General features: G+C 45.7%; 3 protein-coding genes across 12 annotated transcripts in view; 1 reads left to right on the forward strand and 2 right to left on the reverse strand.

The window, feature by feature from the left end:
- Positions 1 to 2808: 2808 nt before the first annotated feature.
- On the forward strand, positions 2809 to 4618 carry si:ch211-113e8.11 (uncharacterized). Its single transcript, XM_030352482.1, has 2 exons — positions 2809 to 3173; positions 3348 to 4618. The coding sequence occupies exons 1-2, from the start codon at positions 3094 to 3096 to the stop codon at positions 4015 to 4017; spliced, it is 750 nt and encodes a 249-aa protein (XP_030208342.1). The 5' UTR covers positions 2809 to 3093; the 3' UTR covers positions 4018 to 4618.
- Positions 4497 to 14330, reverse strand: zfp91 (ZFP91 zinc finger protein, atypical E3 ubiquitin ligase). 4 transcript variants are annotated; one of them, XM_030352471.1, is made up of 13 exons: positions 14100 to 14326; positions 13404 to 13834; positions 13094 to 13131; positions 12626 to 12742; positions 12336 to 12381; positions 11931 to 12047; positions 11409 to 11507; positions 10835 to 11020; positions 9251 to 9301; positions 8683 to 8761; positions 8043 to 8157; positions 6921 to 7020; positions 4497 to 6370 (listed from the first exon to the last, which is right to left on the reverse strand). In XM_030352471.1, the coding sequence occupies exons 2-13, from the start codon at positions 13814 to 13816 to the stop codon at positions 5437 to 5439; spliced, it is 2295 nt and encodes a 764-aa protein (XP_030208331.1). In that variant the 5' UTR covers positions 13817 to 13834; positions 14100 to 14326; the 3' UTR covers positions 4497 to 5436. The 4 variants fall into 4 exon arrangements, with proteins under 4 accessions (XP_030208331.1, XP_030208330.1, XP_030208333.1 ...); XM_030352470.1 differs by having other exon boundaries at positions 13404 to 14326; XM_030352473.1 differs by lacking the exons at positions 13404 to 13834; positions 14100 to 14326 and adding an exon at positions 13226 to 13360 and having other exon boundaries at positions 13094 to 13150.
- Positions 14331 to 15586: 1256 nt separating this feature from the next.
- The window catches only part of rbm47 (RNA binding motif protein 47), a 33307-nt gene continuing 22065 nt past the window's right edge, over positions 15587 to 26828 (reverse strand). For 3 of the 7 annotated variants that reach the window (XM_030352474.1, XM_030352475.1, XM_030352476.1), the window contains 6 exons: positions 23211 to 24089; positions 22452 to 22788; positions 22010 to 22033; positions 21245 to 21454; positions 19701 to 19909; positions 15587 to 19132 (listed from right to left, as the gene is read on the reverse strand). In XM_030352474.1, the coding sequence (XP_030208334.1) occupies positions 18890 to 19132; positions 19701 to 19909; positions 21245 to 21454; positions 22010 to 22033; positions 22452 to 22788; positions 23211 to 24056 (1869 nt within the window). In that variant the 5' untranslated portion in view covers positions 24057 to 24089 and the 3' untranslated portion in view covers positions 15587 to 18889. The remainder of the gene's footprint in view (positions 19133 to 19700; positions 19910 to 21244; positions 21455 to 22009; positions 22034 to 22451; positions 22789 to 23210; positions 24090 to 26828) is intronic. The other 4 variants (XM_030352477.1, XM_030352478.1, XM_030352479.1 and 1 more) reach the window with 4 other exon arrangements.

The following is a 26828-nucleotide window of genomic DNA, read 5'->3' on the forward strand; positions in this document are numbered from 1 at the left end:
GATGGTGGCGGTTGTGATTGTTGTTGTATAGGTAGTGGTGGTGGTGGTATTGTTGATGGTCGGGGTGGTCGAGGTGGTATTGATGGTGGTGGTGGTAGAGGTGGAGGTAGTGGTGGTGGTGGTGGTGGTGAGGTCTAAAAGTCTGCTGTTGGCTATCGTCGACCAGCGGGAGTGTCATGGCGACCCGCTGACGAAACTTCACAGACACGACGAGAACCGAGCCAAGACCCCTCCCAAATACACCATCATTGCACTGCCTTCCCAACAACTGACCACCTTCACATTCAGACAGCGTCTGGATTGTCAGCTGTTCCCTGACATTGGAGTCATTACCAAAACGGATTGATGTTAGTGTGTGGTGCGAGTCAGGAAGTGAGCCCTTATGAATTCCGCAGGGAGCGTGTTACATTGTAGGCTGGATGTTTAGACCTGTGTGCAAGTTAGTACCAGTGTGAGTCAGATAGAGCGGTGCCTAATTTCATCAGCGTGCCTCCACAGGAGTGAGGAGGAAGAGCCCGTCTACAGTTGGAAGGACAAAACCCGACAAAACAAAAGGGAATTCCTTTTTGTGGGAGGATTATCTTCTGTTATCCCAGGAAAGGTCACCACTCACACTAAACCGGTAGACGTAGGAAACTCGTCTTAAGGATTTCAGTCCCAAGTCTGACTTTAATGTCGGTCAATGTCTAATACAATGTATTTGTGTACACATAATAATGTCTGTTATGTACACACAAAGGCATTGTGTAGCTCCCTCCAGTTAGCCGAAACGGACACATGGAAAGACACTGGGTTGTATACATATTTTAACTTACTTTATATGACTATATATATTAGTAATAGCAAGTAAGTATAAGCTGTATACAATCTACTGTCTGTCCATGTCTAATATAATGTATTTGTGTTTACATAATAGACATTAACAGGAACTGATTATTTATTTTTTTCCATCACACTATCCTGTTGTGGACTTTAATTTGCGGTCTCTGAGGTATGACGATGATCTTCTCTAATCGGTCAGGTTGTAGTCATAATATAAGGCCTCCAGGCATGCAGGGTCTTCTGTCAATAAAGCAACAGGGAACCTAAAACAGTGTTCCCAGACGTATGTTTGGTGCCTGGACCAGGCTATGGTGACTGTGCAGTGACGTACAGTATAAATCCTACATGGGACATAATCTCCAGCGACCAGGGTGCGGACAGGAAGTTGACAGGCGGAATGGACACTCCGATACCGTGGTAACAGATTAAATGCTATTGTGGGCTGCTCCCCGGAGTCATCGAGGTAGAGGATGATGAAAGAGAGGATGAAACAGGGAGCTGGCTGGCAACCAGCTAGTTCTAATGAACAGGGGTACACACAAACATTCCAGTACATGCACACACGCCCACACCCACCCACACAGATATTCCAGCACATACACATACACTCACCAATTCGAGCAAGCATACACACACATATTCACACACACCTACTGGCAGAGTCTCACAGGTTTGTGAAGGTGGGGGGGGGAGGAGAGAGAGAGAGAGAGAGAGAGAGAGAGAGAGAGAGAGAGAGAGAGAGAGAGAGAGAGAGAGAGAGAGAGAGAGAGAGAGAGAGAGAGAGAGAGAGAGAGAGAGAGAGAGTCCTATATGCATTAACAAGCTTGTGCTAGTATGAACTCCCACCTCTTTCCATCCCTCTGCTTCATGCATACACACACACACACACACACACACACACACACACACACACACACACACACACACACACACACACACACACACACACACACACACACACACAGCATTCCAACCCCCTGTGGTACCAATGCAATAACTTTCTACTGCTTTTCTTGTGGTCTATCCCTTTCCCCCCCCCCCCCCCACACACACACACACACACACACACACACACACACACACACACACACACACACACACACACACACACACACACACACACACACACACACACACACACACCGTTATAACATGTGAAACACACACATTCGCTGAGGTCAGACACACAGCTTATGCATTTTCCCATTCAACCTCCATGGCTCATTTCGTCTTAAGTTAACACTCGTGAATCCCAAGGCACAAGGGCATTTCTCACAGCTTTTAGTGCGGTGGTGGAAAATATACTCACATAAAGTTCCAGTAGGAGTCCACATTCACTGAGCATCTGATCGGCGATGGCAGCAGCCCTTGCGGCCGCGCGGCTGGTGGCCTCGGTGGCTCTCCTCCGGCGACCTGCCATTGAACTTCTTCTACAGCAGAACGTTGGTGCGACACACGACAAAACCAACAGGCTGGCGGCTGCTACACCAGGTTAAAGCAGACTACATCATCTCGGGAGCAGTTTGCAAGCAGCCCGAGGGAGCCTCCCACTTCCGATCGGCTGTAATTCTGCCAGAAACACTCATTACGATTCCCGTCCGTTACTAGTGGAAACTGACGCCAGAGGGATACTTAAGAACACAGGCGGGTGTGTGTGTGCGTGTGCGTGTGCGTGTGCGTGTGGGGGGGTTAACACATTCCTGAGAATGCGTTAATCTGAGTCAAAATCGCTTATTTTCTTATGTTCTTAAATCGCAAGCAATTAATCATTATTTATTTTTCTTTAGTTATTATTTAAAAAAAATAATAAGCTTTGTTTGAAAAAGGAGTACATAACATAATAACTGGCGTTAATATACAAATGTTTTACCAATCAAACTATAAAGACTAAATATCTACGGTGTCTCATCTTAGATAAAATGTAGACCAATTTATAATGCTATTGGCATTTGGTCCCAATTACGGATGTTCCACTCCTGTCCGCTACGTGGCAGGCCTTAAACAGACATGCGCGGTGCACCTTGAGACGGCACTAGAAGGAACGGCGGCGTAAACGAAAATACATCGATGTTTAGATCTAGATGAGTGAAACACAATACTTATATTGTTTTGGCTTTGAATAATTATAATTCCAAGCATTTCATTGGATTTTTCCGACGATGATGTTTCGACCAGCCGTGTCAAGGACAGTAGTAGTTTAGCATCCTAGCTACGTTTTAGCATAGCTTCTAACGTGACCGATCGTAACATCGTGTGTTTTGTGTGGAGGGGATGAACTCTCTGGTCGGCTACGGGGTGTCCTCTGACTCAGAGAGCGAAGAGGATGGAGACCGTAACAACGGAACAATTAGGTAACAAACCACCATACAAAAAACTTGCTTCATGTTGTTTAGTTTCCCGAGCCGACCTTGTTTGGTTTTGGCATTTAATGCGAGTGTTAGACATACTATGTCCCTCCCCCTCAGTCCTGTCAATCGAACCTAATCCTCCGTCTGAATGTCTATTTCCATCTGTTCCTCATGAAGTTCCAAAGGAGTGACCCTAAAGGAAAAAACAGTCGTCACCAAGACGCGAAACTTCCTGTTGGAATCTGGCTCTGCGTCCAGTGAGTCTGACGGTGACTCTGAACCAGAAGGAGAGGATGAAACACGACCCTCTCCCCGGCGGCGTACTTTAGCAGTGACTGCATCATCTCCATCTACTCCTCACCGGCAACCACAACCTCCACCACCAGCCATACGCTCTCTCCCTCCTCCAAACAAACTCCCTCCCCCTCCGCTAGGCACCTGCGCGGGCAGCGGTGTGTTTGCCAACCCCTTCAAGGCACAAGCGGACCAGAAACTGAACGTGTTGCAGAAACACGTTCCGCTCACGATGCAGGCCAAGCCTGCACTCATCGGGGGCAAGAGGGTGTGTGTGGCGTACCGGAAGGACGGGCGCTGCAGGTTTGGCATCAAATGCAAGTACGCGCATGACAGCGACCTCCAAAACCCACTCGCCGTCCACGGTGACCCCGGCCTGGAGATGGCCGACTCCAGTCCGGGGGAGTCCCACCCGGCTGGCTCCAAAGGAGAGGACGATGGACAGCCAGGCAAGAAGAGGAGGGTAGGACTGAGCAACACCCTGATTCCTCCCAAGCGGGCCATGAAGCAGTACGCGCAGCAGAAGGAGCGAGATCGCCCCAAGATGTCCTGAGCCTGTCCTACCAGTCGGTTGGTGTCACTGTATTTAGTGTTTAAGGGCACGTACGTTAGCACCAGATGATGACAAGCGTTGTGGATTAGCCCTTATAAGCCAGGCCAGAATCGTGAAATTGCGATTTGTGGGTAGGTGGATGATGGGTCAACCTATCGGTCTACCCACTGGACAGTACCAACTGGTAGGCAGACCTATCAAACATAGAAGACACGCCCCCACATGTCATGTCACTGTAGGGTAGATATTGCCCTTGTACCGTCTATCCAATACCACCTGGTGGTATAATTGGGGCCCTTAAGATGTATACAGGTTTCCTGTATAGGAGGTTTCTGTTTAGGATTTGTATACTTGGGACTTTATACAATGTATATATTTATTCTGATGTCCTTTTTTAGCGTTTCTCGATTTCGATGATAAGCATTGCTATAGTTGAACTAAACAAAGACAAGGCAGCGTCTCACAATGTAGACATTTAGTGATCTTATAAACAGTTTATTATGTGATGCTCTATATTGCGTATGAGGTTTATTGGAGACACAACTTGGGGTTTCCATAATTGTTGCTTTAAAAATAAAACTGCTTGATCCAACAAAAGCTCCACATTTTCTGAGACCATTGAGTATTTTCTGTTCTATGCCTGTGAAACAAAACATTAATACATTGTACAGAACCCCGAATGTTGCTAAATACATTTGTCTACACTAGGGCTTTGACTCCGAACTTCGTTATTCGAGTCTATTCATAATATTGTAATGACCACGGAAGAGGCAGTGAATAAAGTATTGATTAGACAGCGATTTATTAGAAACCTAATAAACCGTTGTAACACGCAAGACCGGTAACTTCGGTAAACAAACCTCGCGAAGCCCAATCCAGGTTTTACTGAAGGCATTTAATGGTCAATATTAATAAATATTCGAATATATTCGAATATTAATAAACAAACGAACTTCGAATAGGATTTTTGGGCAAAAGTCAAAGCCGTAGTCTACGCATTAATATGTTTCATAAAACATGGTGCTATGCTATAGCTTTGCATATAAGTTTGTGTTCTGCAAATAGCAAAACATAATGTCCTTCAACTAGTTTTAAACACAAATGCACGCAAACACACACTAATATAAAAGACCAGTTAAGTTTGGACTAACATTACATCACTTTATGTACAAACAACTTCGACGTACACAGGGACTTTAAACACACGCAGACATCGCTCCCTGACACGTTTTATCCAAAACGTTATCAGAACGTGGGGTGAGGTTAAATCATACATTTGCGATTTTACGCGCGTCTCAAACGTTGCATTATAGCATATAGGGTCACTGACAATAACATCCATCTATTTCATCCCATTTCCTCGTCTTTCATTACATGTTTAGCGTGCACGGTCCCCGTGTGTGTCGTGTCCTCATTGCGTTAGAGCAGCGCCTGCACCCCCCCGTCAGCCAGCCCCTCGGCGGTCTGCTCCCAGACCACCGCCGGGCCCTGCTGGCCGAGGGCCGAGGAGGTGGAGGAGCTGAGGACGGAGGTGTCCAGGACGTAGCCGTCCCCGTTGGCCACGATGCCTTGGTGCTGGGCGTCCCCCTGGGCCACGGGGGCCGTCTGCAGGGCCTGCAGCTGGAGGGGGATCTGCTGGAGGTGTCCCTGGGTCTGGCCCAGCGGCTGGAAGGTCATGTGGAGCACCTCCGTGTGGCCCAGCTGCTGCTGCTGCTGCTGCTGCTGCTGCTGGGGCTGCAGCAGCTGGCCCTGGTGCTGGGTCACCACCGAGCCCGAGTGGAGGGTGAGCTGCTGGATCTGGGGCTGGGACACCACCGCTCCGGAATGGGTGAGGGTGAGCTGCTGGATCTGCGGCTGCTGCTGCTGCTGGCCGTGGAGGCCGCTGGTCTGGACGAAGTGGAGGGGCATCTGGAGCTGCAGGTGCTGCTGCTGCCGGCCGTCGGGCGACGGTGGGTCGGCCGGGGACAGGGCGATGGTCACCGGCACCTGCATGGTGTGGAGGCTCTGGTGGTCCTGCCCCAGCAGCACCACCTGGTGGCCCACGTGGTGCTGGCCCGGCGCCGGGGCCGCCTCCAGGCCGGCCGCCTCGGGCTGGGCCGGCCGGACCTGCGCCCCCTGCAGCTCCAGCATGGAGGCCGGGGTGGTGATGAGCGCGCCGGCGTTGGCGGCCAGGGCCTCGGCGATCAGCACCTCGGGGTGGCTCTTGGCCTTGTGGGCGACCACGCAGTCCTTCTTCTCAAACTTCTTGCCGCAGATGGAGCAGGAGAACTGGTAGGTGGCGTCGGCGTCGTGCTTCTTCATGTGCCAGTTGAGGGACGCCTTCTGGCGGCAGGTGAAGCCGCAGATCTCACACCTGGTGGGTGGAGGACACACTCAGGTGAGAGAGTGAGAGAGTGAGAGTGAGAGTGAGAGTGAGAGAGAGAGAGAGAGAGAGAGAGAGAGAGAGAGAGAGACCTGCACTGCTATTCTACAGTGCAAAATCGGACAGTCAATATCTGAGACAACGTTTGTTATAGGTTTTGTTTGCAGATTAATTTATATGAATTTGCACTTTTGTCTTTATTCTGCTAATATGTTATTGATTCCATCATGATTCTTGTTTAGTCCTGCGGAACACGCCATATTGTGTCTTAACATTTACTTGATGCTTGCGGCATTAATGGTGAACAAAGTAACCAATCAAAAAGGCATCAGTTAGGAACTCTGCATGTGTGCCGCAAGACCAGACCGTTCCACAAGGCCAGATCAGACCAGACAGATATTAATCCCGGTGCTTTTAGAAAATGTCCACATCCAATAAGCCAGCATGGCCGCTATGCGAAGGTCTCAAGGTCTTTGATCGACCTTGCAATTTACCTTGTTGACCATTGTTGTTTCTACTATTGTAGAAGAACAGGACTTACTGCAGTGGCTTCTCCCCAGTGTGGATCATCCTGTGGACCGCCAGATTGTGGGAGCTCTTGAACGCACGGGCGCAGAACTCACAGATGTAGTCCCTCTGGTCTGGGAGAAACACACAAGATACACAGGTCGTCACACCAACAGCTTATAATAAGCATTATTTGTTTACATACTTTTTATTGCATTTACCTTGATGCTACTCCTTACACTTATGCTGTGTTCTAGCTTTATTCACTCTAGCGAAGCAGTAACCACATTTATTATTTCACTTTCACAACAATCTAACGTGCGTTAGTTCTTTTCGTACCATAATTACAGATTATAGCCCTAGCCGATTTTGAGATATACTCCTATTAGAGATGTCCGATATTATCGGCCCACCGATATTATCGGCCCGATATTAGCATAAAAATGTAATATCGGTCAATATCGGTATCGGATTTATTTTGCCTTAAAACCGATTTTTTTTTTTTTTTTTTTTTTTTTATATAGCTCAAATAAAAGTTTTCAAAATTGTGCAGTACAGTGCACATTGTAATTGACTCATATTTGTGCATTTATTCAATTAAGGTTATTGAGTTTTAGTTAAAGAAACATACTGCTATGTTGCACATAGTTGTTCAGGTACAATGTTTTATCATTTGTGAAGTCAAGTTTGCCCTATTGGTTGTGGGCATTGTCAAGATTATCTCAGGGAGAGTGTAATCCAAACTGTTGTCTGAGACCATTAAAAAAATAAAAATAAACATGGCACTTTTCCCTTAAATTAAGTTGAAGTATTTTTCTTATTTTGCACAGACAATGTTAACATTTGGAAAGCCTTGTTGCATTCAAGAATGCATCCAGTGGGGCATCACAATAACATTAAGCATGTTGTGTTAATTCCACAACAGGAGATATGTAATGTTACCTAAATTAGGTTTGAGGAAAAATAAATAACCCAAATATCGACATCGGTATCGGCTGATATCGGAATCGAAAATTTAGAGTTGGACAATATCGCATATCGGATATCGGCAAAAAAGCCAATATCGGACATCCCTAACTCCTATTACTTAAGGTTTTCAGAAAGAAACCGGAGTAGTGATGAAGAGATCAATGTACGGTAAGACGAGGCCGGGTACCTGTGTGGTGTTTGGCGTGGCGCAGCAGCTGTTTCTGCAGTCTGAAGAGACGGCCGCAGGACGGATGAGGGCACACATACTTCTTCTTCAGCAGGTGCTGGTACTTTATGTGGTGCTGTGGTCAGAAAACACACAGGTGTCCATAACGTTAGTAGGACGCTAAAGGCCCAAACACATTGCAGCAATGTCACAAGCCAATATGGAGCTTTCATCCTATCATTTTTAACCAAGACAATGCATTTGGTATTTAAGGTTAATTAATTATTAAAAATAAATGTACTTAAAAAATATAAAGAAAAGAGGAATTAAAAAAACATCACCTACTGCATTGATTGTGTCTTCCTTCATCCAATTTACAGATGAAAGTCATATAGCAGATTTGCAGGGAAATGTACATAGTGAGAGCAGACTAGCCTTTGATTTGATTCCCACTCCAAATGTTCTGGGTTAAACTCCACTGTCTACCTGTAGGCATCCTTGAGCAAGATTCCCTACTCCCCTACTTATGCATGCAGTAGACACATGTGACAGAACAGATCTATCACATTTAAGTTTGGTTTCTGTGTTAATAAAAAGGTGTGTCTCTATGGAGGTGTATCGGCAGGAGAGTGCACGTGACAGGAGAGTGCACGCAATGTACCTGCAGGTAGCGTGGATGGGCCAACACCGTGCCACAGCCTTCAATCTCGCAGCGCACATACTGGACCGGGGGCTTCTTCCTGTAACGGGAAAGAGTTTGCGTGGCTTCTCTGCATGATGATATCAGAACTCCTTATTTAGTCTTTTGTATACAACTCTCTTCACATAGCAATGATAAAAAAAAACACTGATATGCGAATGACATAAACAACACCTTATTGGGGTTTTGTTAAGGTAACTGATAAAGAGAGTCATTCATATATTACAAATATGTAAACCAACGTTTTTGGACTTGACCTTTTACCACCATGGAAGTATGTTTGAAGATAAATAGTTCATGTGTGACCATTCTATTAAACTGACCCAAAAATCACATACTTAATATACTGCTGCAATAGGTTTTCAAGACGATAAAGTGATACATGTTCTAACATACAAAAAAATAATCCAACTCGTAATAGCAAATCAGCAGTTGAAGGGGTATGAAGACAGTAGGGTTGGTGCATGTAAGGATGTTTCAGCCCCAGTAGATTCATTGTGAACAGACACAAGTGCCTGTGAGGGATTACCTTCTCTTTGGAAGCCTTGGGGTTTTATCATCTTTCCTTCGTCTCCCTCTCCTGTTGGGAGAATCATGCGTTTATCCACCCCACCAAACAATATATACATGTTCTTTCAAATTATATATTATGTAAGCATGACCAGACTATCCCCAATACAGCTCCTCAAACATATTCACCTGTCACCCAGAAATAAAGTTATATATCAGAGAGTAATAGTGTGAGGTCGAATAAAGGGATATTTTGGACAGTGTTAAAAACAGAATTCAGTCAAGCCAGGGTTTACGTTCACTGTGGTCTCATCATGACGTAGCAGGTGCCTTATTGTAATATTAATGATTAAATCCCCAAGCATCTGCCAACAAACTAATGGTTCCCTGGGTTTAGAACCCTACACTGTAAGAGATAGCCAGGCAGGGAGAATCCAAAGCAGAGCCAAAACACCTTGAAATGGATCCCAGTCGGTACGCATTCATGAGGACTGCACTTCGCCCCTAGATCTTGGGCTTAAGACCCACAATGCAACTTGACTACTTGAAATTATACCATTTAATCCTTTAGAGACTTTTAATAGCGAGCGAGCATGTTGTTCAAACACACTACGCAAAGTCGAGTAGAAGTAATAATCTGGGCAGACGCACAGTAGGGTCTAAACTAGGGGTGTGAACGGTTACAATTTTTTTTAAAAGGTTGCACAATCCCTTTTTTTTCGTGTACACGGTTAGCCGTTTTTTTTATTAATGACAAAAATATATATATTTTTTTTTAAAGTGAACCGCAGTCGCGCTATAGCGGGATTATTTGTTTATCAACACGGCGGATGAGCGAGCAGAATGATCGCAAAACGAACATTTGTTTGACCGGTTGACATGGTTATCTCTGTGCGGTTAATTTGCAGTTGCGTTGTTAATTAGGATGTTGTCAGCTTACTGTTACATTAAACTGTAATCAGAAAAAGCGGTTATATGCTATAGACCCTAGAGTATCTGTGGTATTAAGGCTGGGACAAATTTCGAATTATAAATATGTAAACTTTAATGTTGAATGTACGGACCGTCGTGATTCCCATTGAAACAATCGCGCGGTGATCTTCTTTTTTTTTTTTACGGTTTTCGTTTACTTATTTTTCCTAAACGGTTATGATTTACTAACCAGTTACACGTGCACAGGTGTACCCCGTGCACAACCCTAGTCTAAACGGCGGCCTTCTCGCCTTCCACTTTCAAATGATGTTCCCAAAACAACTACGCTGGTTATCTGTGTTAGCAGACGAGACTGAGAAATCAGCAGACTTCAGTCGTTAAATGGGAGCTGCTCAATCGTATCCGGTTTTATATCGTGTATTGTGGCCCTAGCTTTAAGGAGGCCTACAAGTATACAGGGGATCGAACCCTGAGTGGAACACTGCAGCTATTACATGAAATCGACCCTTGCCTCATTGGCCCCTGGCAGATTAAGGTCTGACGGGGGGGGCCCCTGGCAGATTAAGGTCTGACGGGGGGGCCCCTGGCAGATTAAGGTCCGACGGTGGGGCCCCTGGCAGATTGAGGTCTGACGGCGGGGCCCCGGGTTGGCAAGCGGTTGTGAACGTACTTCCTGGGTCCCTCGGGGTCCTCCCTTGCCTCTTCCTCCGTCTTGACGTCCTCCTCCAGGGGCTCCATGTACTCTGAGCCCTCCACCTTGACGTCCGCAGCTTCTCCTGCCGTGGAGGGGAGGGTGGGGACGTCCTTCTTCTCCTTCGGCTTGGGAGGGGCCCGGCGCTTTGGCTTCAGAGCCTCTCTGAGAGACAGAAGGGGTCAAATCAAATAGGTTAATGACAACACCTCAGTCCCACACTATGACTTAAGGACAGTTGAAAGTTACTGCAAGCTACGGGTTTGGGAATAGTGACTAGAATCATCTAGTCATCGTCAATATTTAATTTATACATATTTCAGACTGTACATGTTTGTGGCAATATTGCAAATCACCTGTAAGGTTGCTGCCTGTAGTGGACTATTAATAATTATCAGATGAAAGGAACCATGTTTTGTTTTCTATTATATAACACACACACACACACACACACACACACACACACACACACACACACACACACACACACACACACACACACACACACACACACACACACACACACACACACACACACACACACACACACAACCTCTCAGGCTTGGGGTTGTAGCTTTGGTCGTTCAAGTCATCTCTGAAGGGCGGATCCTCATCACTGCTGAGACCCCCCACCTGCTCCTCTACCTCTTCACTGAAACCAAAGACAAAAACACCAGAAGTTCAGATCTAGAACCCACTAGAACCAGGTGGTTCTAGTGATTGTGAGAGGCCTTTATCGGACAGTGACATATTTCACACAATGCGTTGGATTCGTCGCAGAGTCCACAGGGTACAATTAAAGGTCACCGAGATGTATCGGCTGTCTATGTCGCGGTGAGACGAGACGCGATCCTTCACAAGGTCTTATTGAACTATTGCATACAGAAGTGTATTTGGGGCCGTGTGGGAAAAGTTTGACTCGATCAGCTAAGTAACCAGCGGACCAAATGCGGTGCCTCGATATTTGGGTACGAAGCAGCCCTTTTTTCTGTTTGAACAAGCCTATTATAATTTGGCTTAAACTCCGTCGGGGCCTGGAGGTGCAGCCAGATGGGTTTTATGACTGGTGGGCTACCTTTGAGCTTGGGGCTGGTAGTTGCCATCGCTGGGTTGGTCCTCAAACAGAAGGCCTTTCTCTCCTGGCACATCTTCCTCATTGACTTCATCCTCCTCGGCCTCCTCCTTCTTCTGACTGGGGGAGAGGTAAAGGTCCTTCAATACACAGCCGTCACATTTACACACTCACAAACTGCCTCACTCACTCACCGATGGTAGTTTCAAAGCTTCCTACTCTAGAAATAGAAGCACTAGAAGACACAAACTTGTTGGTCTACATTGCCATCGTCAGCGCAATCAATTGGGTTAAATATTTGTGCTCTGGAGGTGGAACAGATACGGGAGACTTCTGTAATTGCCGTGTTCTTGACTTATACAGGAACCCCAAGTATATAAAACTGGTCCTATTAAACCATATACTTACATGGCTGTGGTGCCCTTCTCCTTCCCTTTCACCTGTCTCTCCGTCACTACAAATATATACGAGGGAGAAAGATAGAGGGAGAGAGAGCAACAGGGAATATAAGAATGAACTTAACCCTAGTAGATGTGAAATGAATATATTAAAAAAAGTAAATTAAATTTATCTAAATTTACTACGGATTATCATCATTACATCATCCTCACAACCATCCTCTTCAAGATCACTTTATCATGCATTATTTTTTGATCAGTTGGACTGATCAGAGGTGGGAGGCCAAGCACCAGTCTTACCTGCTAGGGTCTCTGTTCCCGGCTCACTCTTACAGATCGGCCTGGCAGAGCCCTTGGCTGCCCTGGCAGAGGAGGTCTTACCCCGGGACTGGGCTGCTGGGCCCCTGGTAGGGGAGACTAGTAGGGGGGAATAGAAGACCATTACACAGAGACCAGTAGACATATTCATAGACAAATACAGGCATGTCTATACGCATGCAGACATACAAACAGACACACACACGCACACACACAAAATGTGTGTATTTACTATAGTGGCATCTAGCAGAAAATTATCTATTACAGTCTCCATCCACATTATTGTTTCTCGACTGTTTATACACCATTCATTGGGTTACATCAGTTTGACTTTCAACATTTAGGAAACCATACATGAATGTAAATTAAGTTGCACAAACATCTGAAGAAGGGGAGTTACAACAACATCATAAAAAGCCATCCCCAAGCCATATAATTTAGCATCCTCACCATGGACATTTGTGGCAGGGTTATCCAGATCTTCCAAGCTGCGGGTAAACAAAAAAGCTATAAGAAATATATTGTTGGGCATTTCTATATAGAGCTTGGTGAGTCGTCTCTTTCAGTGGCATGTCATCTTACCAAAGCAGGACATTCGGTAAAATGAGGTTATATCTTGACTGAAAGCACTGACAAAGTTGAACGACACTTTGTATATGACAGGTGTTGACTCAACCATCACAGCTTTAAGAGGAAGTCAAGGTGCGACTGATCGGTAACAACAGCAGCAACAACAACATTGGGAGGACGGAATACTTACTCTTTGGTTGAAGTACTGTCACCACCGACCTCCCCAGCTTGTTCAGAGCAACCTGCAGATTCTGTAGGTTTCTTTCGTCTAGAATACGAAACTTTTCTCCGTTTGGTTGCACTTAGTAACGGAGTAGGTTCGTCTTCCTCATCACTTTTGGTATCCTTTAACCAAGCTGGCACTGACCGGGTCGACCGGTCTCGCAAAACCCTGCCAGAGCTCCGAGGACTCGGCTCCGCTCCATTTGTGTCCGATGAATCGGGTACGCCCGACTTTGGACGGCCAACCTTGCGGGCTCTCAAGCCCCTCCGCGGGCTTACGCTTGTACTAGTAGTCGGGGTCTGATCTGCGGCCTTCTGTTCCTCGGACTCTTCCCATTTATTTTCATCCTCATTTTGGCCACTCTTCGATTCCATTTGCATCTATCTCTTTCGTCTTACCTGCGATCCCCCACAAACGCAAGGTTTAATTGTAATTTGAAGAGAAGTGGAAGAGCTCTGATATAAAAACGCTTTGATTGTGAGAGGCCTTTATCGGACAGTGACATATTTCACACAATGCGTTGGATTCGTCGCAGATATTATACACACTATTTTATTGATTTATAAATTAAAACTTTTCTTAATTATCTATTCAATAATAAACCGATATCATTTTAAAGAAGCAGACGCTATTTTCGCCTTCTTAAAGCTATAGTAAACCTACTTATTCGCACGGGCCTAGAGCACATCCATTTTGTACGCTTTGTTGCGTCTCCTTTAAGCCAAAAATAAAACCAAGGTTACATTGACGACAAGGAACACATTCTAGCCGACGAAAAGGCATTGGGATCGTCTCACGCCGTTCATTGAAACATGGCGGATGGGAACTGATCGCCTTTTTATCTGGAAAATAGCAGCAGCGAAGCCATGCCAAAGCTCTCAAATGGCTGTTCATTGGTATTGTGGGACTTGTAGGCTATTTTAAAAACGTTATCGACGGCATTACGGCAGCTACTGTATAATTTATCGTTTATTATTTTGAATTTAAGCGTAACTCAAATATGACTGGAAATACAAAGCCTTCGTTTGAATGTGCTATAGTTAAATCATCATTACATTATTATTGTTAATGATAATAATCCGTAATGTTATTAATCAGAGCTTTAAAACTATAGTTGAAGCAGTTAGTCATCAGAATATTCTAGCAACGAAATCACAGATTTATATTTTGTGAAATGTCCTTAAGATTAACTATTGTTTGCGCCTGTATTAACTAGATTTGTATTTAACTGTATTTGCTCCGTTAATATGGATACAGCCAACATGGCCGCTGCAGAAACAGACGTGTCTCACTCTGGCACGGAAACGACATGCCACCAGATGGCGGTGTCCTATAAGGTTGGATGAAGACCCATTAAAAATAGCACCCCTTTCTTACAGACACAAAAAAAACGTTGAAAATGCGTGCTTAAACTAAAGAAAGCAGAATGAGACGTTATTATCAGTATGTTCCAGCGTCAGATTAAACGCTGGGCCTTTGTAATGAAACAATCAAAAATCTTAAATAAATAGCTTGGTTCCACAGGACCAGAATTCAATTTTGAAATATAATGTTCAACAGTTAGAAGAAGACGTTTTCCTTCTTTGTGGTCATTTCAGGGAACATGGAATTTTGAACAAAATTAAATATAGGCTTTAATGGACGACTGTGTTTGTGTTGCTTATGTGTTGTTAAATAAAGTAGGCTAGTTCATTATCTAACATAATAATGCATAGTTTAAATGTTCCTTCTAACTGTTAAATATTTGTCCATATTGTGTGTGGGCCTACTCAAGTTGGTCTACATCGAGTTATAGATACGAGTTCATGCTGGAAACTATAAGATTGAGTCAAACTTGATGCCAGTATGTTTCTGGAGCAAAGGTGAGCTACACCAAAAGATTAGGAAATTATTACAAACCATGGGGCTCTTTTCTTTTCAAATAACACATTGCTGCACTGAACATTGAGGTCAAGGACAGTTTTTAAAGCCTAATACTCCAGAACAAAAGCTCCATTCTGGACTTTCATTGCGGACTTAATCATACTTTAATATTTTTTCATGATCTGGCCACGTTCTACGTTGTGTAGTAGACATATCAGGCTGGAGACAATGAACTGTGCATTGTACACTGTTTGGTAAACGTACATAAGGGAAACCAACACACCACATATTTTTGAAAATGCTTTATTTACCTACTTTCTTAGCTATAAACATAATGCTGAAATAAGTTTTCTTTTCAAACAAACCTTCTGTTAGAAAATAGTCTGCATAGACATACAAAGATGAAGAAAATAGCACTTTTTTGCCTAAGAAGAAAATTAAAAGTAAAATACAAACAACACGAGAAGAGTTAGCGTGTTAACACATATTTTTTGGACGGACGTTTCTAGCATATAGCTGAAGACAGTAGTGGTTCATTGGTCACAGGTGCGGTAGGCCTGCAGGTCGGAACGCAGATGTGAACCAGATCACATGATCTGAGGAGGAAGTGTGCCCAGATCTTTGTCACCTTGGAGTCAGCCTGTCCATGTCCTACAAATTAGTACCATCCAGTCAATGGAAAATAAAAAAACACAAAGATTGTAACACCACTGTGTTCCCAATCACAACGAATCCAATTCAAAAATGTACATGTTAATAGCATGAAACACATTTGGAAAAAACAACAACACAGCTTCAATGTTTAAAACCTACTGGACACTTTGGCAAAGTTTTTTAACTGTTTTTTAACGCCTAAATAAGGTGTATATAAAGAATAGATATTCGGAAAGACAAAAACATTTGATAATATATTATATACGTTATTTTCTCACTTCACACATAAACCAAGTAATGTATATATTAAATATATCCTGACTTGTCATCGCAAAATAAATTCATAAAAGCCGTATTAAGCAGTTGTTTTTTGTTTCGTTTTCTAAGACAAATTCCAGTTACAAGGAGCAGAGAAGCAGTACAGTATAGCATGCAACGTCCACAAAAGAATGGCTTGTTTGCAACCAGCTAATGCTAATCGTTTCATCAGCCCCTTAGCTAGTTAATATCAATCTCAACCATGGAATGGAATGTAAAAATATCTTATTCAAATGTTGCGGAATGCTTTACCAGTGTAAATGTGTGTATTTAATATAAAAAATGGCTGTTTTGGAGTGTTTAATTGTCAATCAGCAGCTTTATCTTTGTGAGTGTGTGTGTGTAGGTATATGTTCCCAGCGCTTTGGTAGTACACGCACATTGGCTACTTGCATATCATTGAGTGAGGTATTGTTCCAGTCGTTCCCAGTTAGTGGACTAGTTTCCAGTTTAAAAAGTGCCAGCTCAACATTCATAGGGGTCATTTTCATATTTGCTTCATCTTTGAGTCAAAGCTCTGTCAAACACACAGGCACAGAGCTAGACAAACCAAACCCCTTCAACATTTGAAATTATGTTAAGTAGCCTGTATTAAATATCTCTTCATTTGAAATCGGCAAACATCTGCCATTTTAAACATGGTTAAGTGCACCTTGGTCAAGCCGAACCGGAGGGAGAGGGAGGGGGAGAGAGAGAGAGAGAGAGAGAGAGAGAGAGAGAGAGAGAGAGAGAGAGAGAGAGAGAGAGAAATGGAAAGTGATACGGCAGGCCTTACAAAACGAGAGAAAACCAGAGGAAAGGTTGTCGTAGAACAGTAGACATGTTAGCTTTTGCAAACTAGAGCTGTTTACTCTCGTTTCTCTGCCTTCCCCACCACACTGCTCTTATTTCATGGCGTTAGAAAAAGGGTTGTGTTCTACGATGTTGTGATGGTCTTTTCTCACTTTCACCACAGATGTCGGTCTGGCATACTTTGTTAAGGCACAGCTTGAAATATAAAAAAACTGAGGCCTGAGTAGGCTTATAAAAGGCACTGTTTTCAGACAGACATAATCTTCTTTTGGTAAAAGATACTCACTGAAACCATAGATATTAACGTTTTCAATCCGAGAAGATCGATGGCCCGTGCCATGGAGAGAATAGGTCAGAAGAATTGTCTCTTATTTCTCTCCATATTTGTTCACTTTTTAGGAGTTAAAACAACGCAAAGATAATAATAATATAACAATAAAAAAGAAATACATAAAACCAATGAAATATTCAAAAACATCAAGCAAGTTCAGTCTTCATCTCCTGGCAAATGTCAAGTTACACTTGTCTACAGCTATGGTCATGTCGCTGTAAATGTGTTGTGTGTTGTGCATTAAAAACAATGCCAGATGTGCCAGCATCACAACCCATCACACCAGTGGCAAAACTATCCAGCTCACTTCAAATTTAGTATTTGTTCCTCATGTTATCAATCAGAAAAAAAAAACATAGTTAGCTAGGTTTCTGCAAACAAACCCAAGATATATATATATATATTTGAATAGGTTAAATTGGCATAGAAATATGCAAACTAAATATAGGCAAATAAACACAACACATTTAATCTTCGTTTTAGATAACCAAAAAAACATAACCTAAACTAACCAAAAACACCACAGAGGCACCTATTATGTATACTTCAGTACGCTGCACACATACAGTGTGGACAGACCACAATTCAAAGAGCGTAGAGGTCTCTGGAATGTTCTATGTTAATGGAAAATACTAACCACTTATGAAAATAAACAACTACAGAAACCCACCATCACCGCTGATGTTCTCTTTTCTCAGTTGTTGCAGATTTTATACTATTTTATACTTTTATGCAATTTTGTGCTTTTTTTCTCCAAATATTTTCATATATATTATATAACCGTTAGAGATCCCCATGTTTAAAAAGGCATTCTCTTTCTCACTTCAAAAAACCCTAAATACAAACATCAGAATACAAAGTGGAGCGACACGAGAGAACTCTCACTCTTCACAAATACTTTAAAGTACCTTCGAAGCCCCAACAAAAACGACACCTGAAGCCACCAGTGTGGGGATAGAGGAGTGTGGGTGGTTGTTGGTCTCGCAGGTCTTGTGTAGTGGTGCAACAAGTGACATGGAGCGATGTGGGGTTCCACAGGGTACAATATGTGTCACTTCCTGGGTAGGTCTGGTAGGGACTGGTTGGGAGGTGCTAACCCGCTATGGCGAGGCCTTTCTGCTGCCTCGGTTCCTCCGAGAGGCCAGAAGTGGACACTGACGCAATCAAAGATCATCCATTCGGCATCAGTTTCACCAGCAATGTTATTAGAAAACCATACATATATGTATACATATATAGATGTATATATACATATACATCTATATATATAGGCTATATATACACAAACATATATCTATATAATCTCAGAGTTCTGGAGGCCCCAACAAGACCCCGACACAGTTTCACGATGGTGGTGCGAGACCAAAAAACAGTTGAGACTCCGGTCCCGGGTCGCCGTAGTGAATCAAAACAGTCCAAACCAAAACCCCCCCTTTAAAACAAGCTAGACTAAAACTGGCGCTGAGTGGCGTTCTCTGTGCGGCGGCGGCGTGCCTCAGTAGCTCTGGTAGATGTCGTGGAGGGGCATCTGGAAGGCGGCCGTGGCGGGAAAGGCCTGCGGCATGGCGTAGCCGTAGCCGCCGTACGTGGCCGCGGCGACGGCGGCGTTCTTCTGCAGGGCGACGAGCGCGGCCGAGTTGACCGCATAGCTGGGCATGTAGCCGGCGCCGTACAGGCCGGCGTTCGGGATGCGCTGCACGTTGTGGGCCATGGCATAGACGGGCGTGATGGGGCGGCCCTGAGGGGGAGGTTGGGTTGTCAGTTAGGCGGAGAGAGGGTCATAGCGGAATGGTAGCGGCATCCAACTTTGTGTCTGGGTTTGTTAATGAATCATTATGTCGCCAACAACGACATTATACTATTCTTCGGTGTTTATCCTGTATCGATATGGTCAAAATAGCTCTTGCTAGCAACATTGTGTGAGAATCAGAAATTCTTTCTCATTACTGACCCCTTTGGCCTCTAAGTGAACTGCAGCCTATTCTCCACAGAACTATTATTAACTGAACTTTTTGACGGTTTATGACTCTTGTTGATGTTAATATAAAACTGGCAATTAAACTACTGCTGTAGACAGTACAGTACAGTACAGTAGGAGTACATCACATCTCTCATTCTGTATCTGCTCTGATGTGTGTGTGTGTTTGTTTCCCAAATGTCATGCCTGTTCTCTCTGTGTCCTTTTAGTACGTAATGACTTGTTTGCTGTTGAGGGACCAATAAAGTGGATCCCCATTCTAAGGGGGTGTCCCCTAACATGCGCCAAGTGTCAGGGGGGAGCGGTGCATAAGAGGGCGTGTCCTCACCTGGTAGGGGGGAGGTGTGGACACTGCGGGCAGCATGTTAGCCGCGGCGGCGGCGGCGGCAGCGGCGGCGGCGGAGCCGTGCTCGGCCTGCTGCATGGCCAGAGGCTGCATGAGGTGCTCCATGCCGTGCATCTTCCCCTCCTCCATCATCTTGGCCCCGGGGCCCGCGCTGAAGACAGAGTACTGGCCCCCCAGACCGGACAGGGCCACTGAGGACAGAGAGCAGAGGGGCGGCGGTGAGGGCGCCACCTTGGGTAGGAACGGGCCAGTGGGCTGATTTGATTGGTGGACGTGGATCGTGAGGTGGGGTAGAGATTTATTGATTTATATGGAGAAAGAATTTCTAAGGGAAAAAGAGTGAAAGAGAAGCAGACACACACAGGCTGGGAGAAGGGCGCCCTGGAAGGAAGGTTTAAGAGGTTGCACAAATTGGCTGGCGTGCTGTGATTGGGATTATAATGGGGCTCAACTCTGGATTAACCCCAACATTGCAAAACACACACACATGTGCACACACACACAAACACACACACGCACACGCACACACACACACACACACACACACACACGCGCACAAACCCACACACACTCACATGCCCAAGTCAGCACTCACACAAAAACACTCACATCCAAACATTGGCGCGTGTGCGCATGCACACACACACACACACACACACACACACACACACACACACACACACACACACACACACACACACACACACACACACACACACACACACACACACACACACAAATCCTCTCTCACACAGACATGAAAACAAGTCTAACACAGCGTCACTGATTGTTTCAGAGGCACAATGTTCTTTTAGACGTGATCCTTTCATTTGCCCACAAAGTGAAATTTGGTTTGGGTTCAAGGTCTTTCCACAGGGACCATCGAGAAAAATCCATGTAGACTAAAGTCTCCTCTGGTCCGTTGATGGCTGGATTACTTTGACGGTGGATGAGAGGTTCCACTACATTGCTTAACATAGTTAAAAGTCTTTAACAACATGTAATGTAAAAGTTGTTTAAGTTCCCTTAGAATGAACGGTAACATAACAGGGATATACGATAGAAGGAAAAAAGGAGTGACTGAAACAGGACCCAGTGAATCTGTTGGGATGTTTGCACATTCAACTCCGGCCCTGAAGGAACAGAGGTTTAGTCAACAACACAGCTGAATAACTCCAACATTAGATTTTTTACTACAAATTATCTTGGAAAGCAAACATGCGATCAACCACTTTCAAGCAATAGCCAGGAGGTGAATTAGCGTGAAGCAGAAAGAGCAGCAGAATAGTGCGCTGTCAGGCTGACAACAGGAAATCAGGGAAAAGAGTTTGGCGCTAGTGCCGCTTCCTGCCATCCCACCACTTCCAACGTTCCCGGCCACGACTTTCCCAGAATGCAGCACCACACAGAGAGGAAACGGAGAAGGAAGGACTTTTGTTGTTTGAGTGAAAGGTTTGTGTGTTTTTGGGAGGGGGTTGAGGGAGGGGGTTGAGGGAGGGGGTTGTGGGGTCATCTATCTCACTGACTTGTGCCAGGTTTGATGCCAACGGGGTTGACGGATGAGGCCAGCTCCAGGCCAGTCATCAGATCATAGGGCGTATCGGACTGCTTGGCCTTGCCGTCATGGTAACGGCTGTAGATACCGCGGCCGGCGGAGTAGCCTCCCAGGTACGACCCCCGTGGCCCGGGGGTCCGGGTACCTGGTGCGGCGCGGCCACGACCCCGCACAGTACCTGCTGATGATACACAATATTATATTATATGAAGGGTATATAATATAATATCATGAGGTGGGCCTAGGCTGGTGGTACAGACTCTAGGTCCCGAGCAGAGCAGGGAAGGAGGGCAGCGCATAGCGCCTGGGCTTTGTTTATTTTATCCACCAAAATGTTTCTTTTGTTTTGGAGTTGTAGCTTGAAATGGGTCCGGCTAATGTTATGCTACCGTATTATGCTAATTCCTCACAGCATCCAGTATCTATGAAATATGAAAGGTATAGAGCGGGAAAAAACGATTTCTCTTCTTTTTGGAAATTCCATGGGAATCTTTTTCAGAAGTCTTCTCTTCCTCTTTTTTTTTTATTTTTTAGATGCGTTTCAGTGTTTTGAAATACTAGTGTTTTTGTTCGTGAACGTCATCATCATCATCATCATCATCATCATCATCATCATCATCATCATCATCATCATCATCGTAGATGTAAAGTGACAGCAGAGCAGAGAGGAGGTGTTAGACTGGGAAGCATGTTTGTCATTCAGGTATTAGGAAGGAATAAGGATGTGAGAGATTACCATCGTTCTGTATCATTGGGGCTCCTTTGGAGAGAAAACCAAAACACAATGATTGTTGAGAGTCGAATAGATTGTGTCTCGCTTCCACCCAAAGACCATATATAATCATCAACAGTAATGGGATAAGCATTAAAATTAAAATGGTCCAGGTCAACTCTTCCACATTGAAACAACTCTTGTGATTTGAGGCCACAAAACCTTCATGAAGTTAAACTTTCAGCCATTAAAGTTATAGCCATCACAGATTAATTGAGTCATCATAATTTCCTACGAGTTATATTCATTTAGATTGAGATTCAAATGATTCAAATTAGATGCAAACAACTGAAAATTCGAACAGCTTTTTCCATCAACAGTACCAAAAATACAATAATCGAGGGAGCACAGATCCTTCCATACTCAAACTGTATTAAAAACATGAAGACATGTAGCGTGTTCTTACCTTTCACGAAGTAGTCCCTGTTGGGCCCGATCAGCGTGCTGTAGGGGTATCCGTAGTACGTGAGCGTGTACGGGTCGCACTGGTAAATGTAGTTCGGCTGGGGCGTCTCCGCCGGCGCAGCGACAGTGCCCCCTTTGGATGCCTTCTGGTAGCGCGTGTACTGCTCCTTGTCCACAGGCTTGGCCAGGGTCACCTCGATGCAGGAGCCCTCCACCTCAGTGCCGTTGAGGTGGTCCATGGCCAGGACTGCGTCGTCCCGGGAGGTGAAGTGGACAAATGCGTAGTCGCGGATCTTCTTGACGCGTTCTACGCAGCCTTGGTTCCATTGGCCGAATACCTGGGAGGAACATGAGGAGACACATCAGACACTCACTACTGAGGATCAGAGCCCGATCAGTCTGGTTATTGTCTGACTTCTTTAAATGGTAGAACGACCAATCGTGACGAATCTTACTGATCTCGGCCTGTCTTGTTTAACTGGTATCCCATGGCATAAACACAGCCAGGGTGAGTGGTTCGATTCCCACTGGGGCCTAAACACTGCAAAAGAGTATTCACTTGACTACCCCATTTGGCGTGTTCAATATGTTCTATGTTCAGAATATTTACATTTTGGTTTGAGGATTATCCCAAAGATCCTCCTGTACTTTGTATTGGACATTGGTGTGATCAACGTGGAATCTAGTGCATTTTCTTTTCTTTTGTGACTAATCCCAGGAATAATGACTGACAGCCGCAGACAGAGAATAGGACCAGTACCTTCCGCAGGGTCTCCTCGCTGGTCTCCATCATGAGGTTGCGGACGTAGAGGATCTTCACCGTCTCCATAACGTCCTCGTCCACGTCGATCTCTGGCTCCGCCCAGTCCACGGCGATCTGGTGTCCCCACAGCTGGATCCTGCCGGGCATCAGCTTCCGGCGGGCCATGGCGGCGGCACGGTGCGACTCGTACTCCACGAAGGCGAAGCCTCGGTTCTTCATCTTGTCGGCGGCGCTGGCGTACACAATGACGTCCAGCACGCCCTCCGTCACCTTGGACACCTCCTCCAGGATCTCCTCCCGCTTCTTGGTCTTGGGGATGCCGCCGATGAACAGCCGGCAGTTGTCCACCGAGCAGCAGACGCCCAGCAGGCGGCCCGGGCGCACCTCGTAGTTGTTGAGCTCCCGCACCGCCCGCTTGGCCTCGTGCTTCTGCGTGTACATCACAAAGGCGTAGCCGCGGTTCTTGCCGTCAAAGTCCATCATCAGGCGCATCTCGTAGATGCGGCCCACCGACTCGAACACGGGCACCAGTTCGTCTTCGTACACGTCCCGCGGGATCTTGCCCACGAAGATCTCACAGCCGCGTGGGGGCGCCTGTCCGTCCCAGCCCGGCGGGGGGCCGTACTTGCGCTGGCCGTTCTCCTGCACCATGTCGTAGCCGGTGCGCTCCATCAGGGTGACCAGGGCGGCCTCATTGGGCGCGCCGGCCACGCCCTCAGGGACGGACACGTGGTCGTGGTGGGCGAGCAGGTGGGAGGGGCCCGCGGGTGGTTTGGCGCTGCTGGAGGGGGCGGACTTGTTGCTCATGGTTACGGAAGAGGAAGCGGGGTCTTCGGCTGTCATTCTGAAAAGACCATCCAATGTGGAATCTGGAGTCTGCAGGGTGGGGAAGAGCAGAGGGAATCGTTTAGGTCCCGGAACGTAGATTAGGACTAACATCATAAGGATCAGAGGTAGAACATGCATGGTACCAGCTCGACACGACTCGACTCGACTCAGCTCGCATTTTTTGCGTTTCCACCGCAAAAACATGGTATCTGGTACCTGAAGTGGCTGCTTTTTCTAGTACCGCCTCGCTCTAGGTTCCAAGCGGCTGAGCCGATGCTAAAAGGTGACGTCGGCAGACGGCCGGCCACTGATTGGCCAGAGAGTGTGACGAAGTCCCGAGAGCGACATGGCAACCATGCTGGTAACAGCCATAGCAGCGCCGCAGCAAACATATTCCACTTCTTCAACTTCTTCAACATGCCAGCTAATAATACGAACACGAATACCATCGCATCGATGTCCTCATTTGTTGTTATGTGGGTTCTGTCCATGTGTGGGTTACGTAGGTGTTGTTTGCGTCGCGTACAAAAATACGCCACGGCCCTTTCGCACAGCCGACCCCGCCCACGTCCAGGAGGTACTATTTGCGGTGGAAAAGGACCCGTGCTGCTACCGTGTCGAGTCGAGCTACATGTGCGGTGGAAAAGCGGCATATGTCATCCTGTCCAGAAACCAATTATGCATGCAGGGCAAAATCATCAGGAACAGAGTGTCCTAAAGTGTAACATCGATCCACTGAGAACACTTAACCTGCATCCTTAACTGCGCCCTAAGGGTCTTATATGCCCTCGTGAGAAACACATTGTGACAAAATACCGGCATCCTCAAAAGGGTTGCGGCCGAAGCAAAATTCACTTTGCTGCGATATGCGCCTGGGAGTCGCACCAAATGAGAATACGAGGTCTATAAATCACGCACCCTGCCCTAACTATCCCTAGTTTTACTGCACTGTTATGCTGAGGTTCTCAGTTCCAGGCTTGACCTTTGACCCCGATCGGGGGGAATAAAGGGCTGTAAACCTTGACACCCTCGACTCAAGGTTCACAGGGTTTAACCAGGTCACATGGGCTCCACTTGGGTGACTTGTGTGTATGTGAGCTTGTGTGCGCCTGTCTGTGTGTATGTGATCCTCAGAAATGTGAAGTCCAATTTTTTCATGTATTATGGTTCCAACACTCATTTGGTCCCAAGGGCAGATTGAATCGGGCTGTCTTCAAGAGGATAGAGTTAAGCATTAGGCCACCACTAGCTGCTGCACTAGTATCATTAGACCACCACTAGCCACTGCACTAGTAGCATTAGACCACCACTAGCCACTGCACTAGTAGCATTAGACCACCACTAGCCACTGCACTCGTAGCATTAGACCACAGCTAGCTGCTGCACTAGGAGGAGTGGGTAGTACTGTGTAGAGAGCCCTGGGGGCCAACTCCAGGTCTGAAGCTCAAGCTGGTGCCTTGGTCATGTGCACAGGCAGGAGTATTAACCTAGCGTGCATGTTTTATGGTCCTAATGGTGTTTGAGGAAACCAGAGACCCCGAATGAAACCAACGTGAACGCAGGTCAGAACTCAGGACCTTCTTGCTGTGAGGCCGCAGAGCTAACCACTGCGCTAACCAGAGTAAGCCTGCATGCTTTTGTGTAACTGTGTGTGTGTGTTGCTTTATTAACAAGTGCATAGTAAAGGAGAAACAGAGAACAATCAGAAATCGGCTTCCGACACATAAACCTCTTACTGCCCGGCCGGTTTTCCGTCCCCGACAGAACGGAAAAATGCCCAAGTATTTAAATCCCCAGATAACCAGAGTTTATAAAACATGGGGACGACCAAACAAAGACACAACCTGAACCAACTGAGTATAGTCTTTTCCCTCTGACCAAACGTGGTCACCTGCGTAAACAGGCCATAACCAAGTAACCATGGTAATGAACGGGGGTTAGACCTCACCTGATACCCACACCTCCCAACTACCCATGTCACAGAAATAGCTAGCTGTCAAGGTAAAATTGATAGTTTGACCACCAATAAAGACACTTGAAAGACAACTAGAGAACTAGAATATATTAAATATGTATAACCCATTACATTATGAGATAATTAGCCTATTTTTTAAAAGACAAATTCTCAACCACTTCATCAGCGGAAAAGAAAGCATAACTAGCATGGAACAAGTTTCAAATTTGTGTCTGTTTTTTTGGCAACGTCTGGTAGGTTCATCGCCAGTGAGTGAACTCAACGCACGGTGATGATCGGTACTATTGATGACGGGACGGAAGCTATTCTGTTTAGCAAACACAAAAGAGCCATTTCCATACGAAATGTGAAAAAGCAGCGAGAGAGAGATGTGCGGCCGCTACCACTTGGATACTGTTAGCTTAGCCGCCTGAAGCAGTTAGTTCTTTTAAACACCTCCTGACACTTCCCCTCAGCGCCCAGAAGCCTCCTCTGTGCGAAGGGCTAGCATGACTCGGCATCCCTTATCAGTCTTTATCGGGGCTGTTTAATGACAAAGGGAGGACAACATTCAGGGTGGGAGTTGTGCTACTCCCGATACAACAGAGCTACGTGATATCGTCACTCGACACACGACCAACCGGCTGGTGGTGACCGCTTTCTAGACGGTGGTCTGGTGGTCTGGTGGTCCGGCCATAGAGGTTTGTATTATGTTGGTATTTCCAGTTAAAAGCACGCAGGGGTTGATAGCATGGAACTGGGTTGAAATGCTACAAATGTGCCAAGTGGTTTATCTCATTTACAAGGTAAACGTTTAGGAGATACCTCTTCCT

Source organism: Gadus morhua, chromosome 3 (genome assembly GCF_902167405.1).
Source record: "Gadus morhua chromosome 3, gadMor3.0, whole genome shotgun sequence".
Taxonomy (NCBI): domain Eukaryota; kingdom Metazoa; phylum Chordata; class Actinopteri; order Gadiformes; family Gadidae; genus Gadus; species Gadus morhua.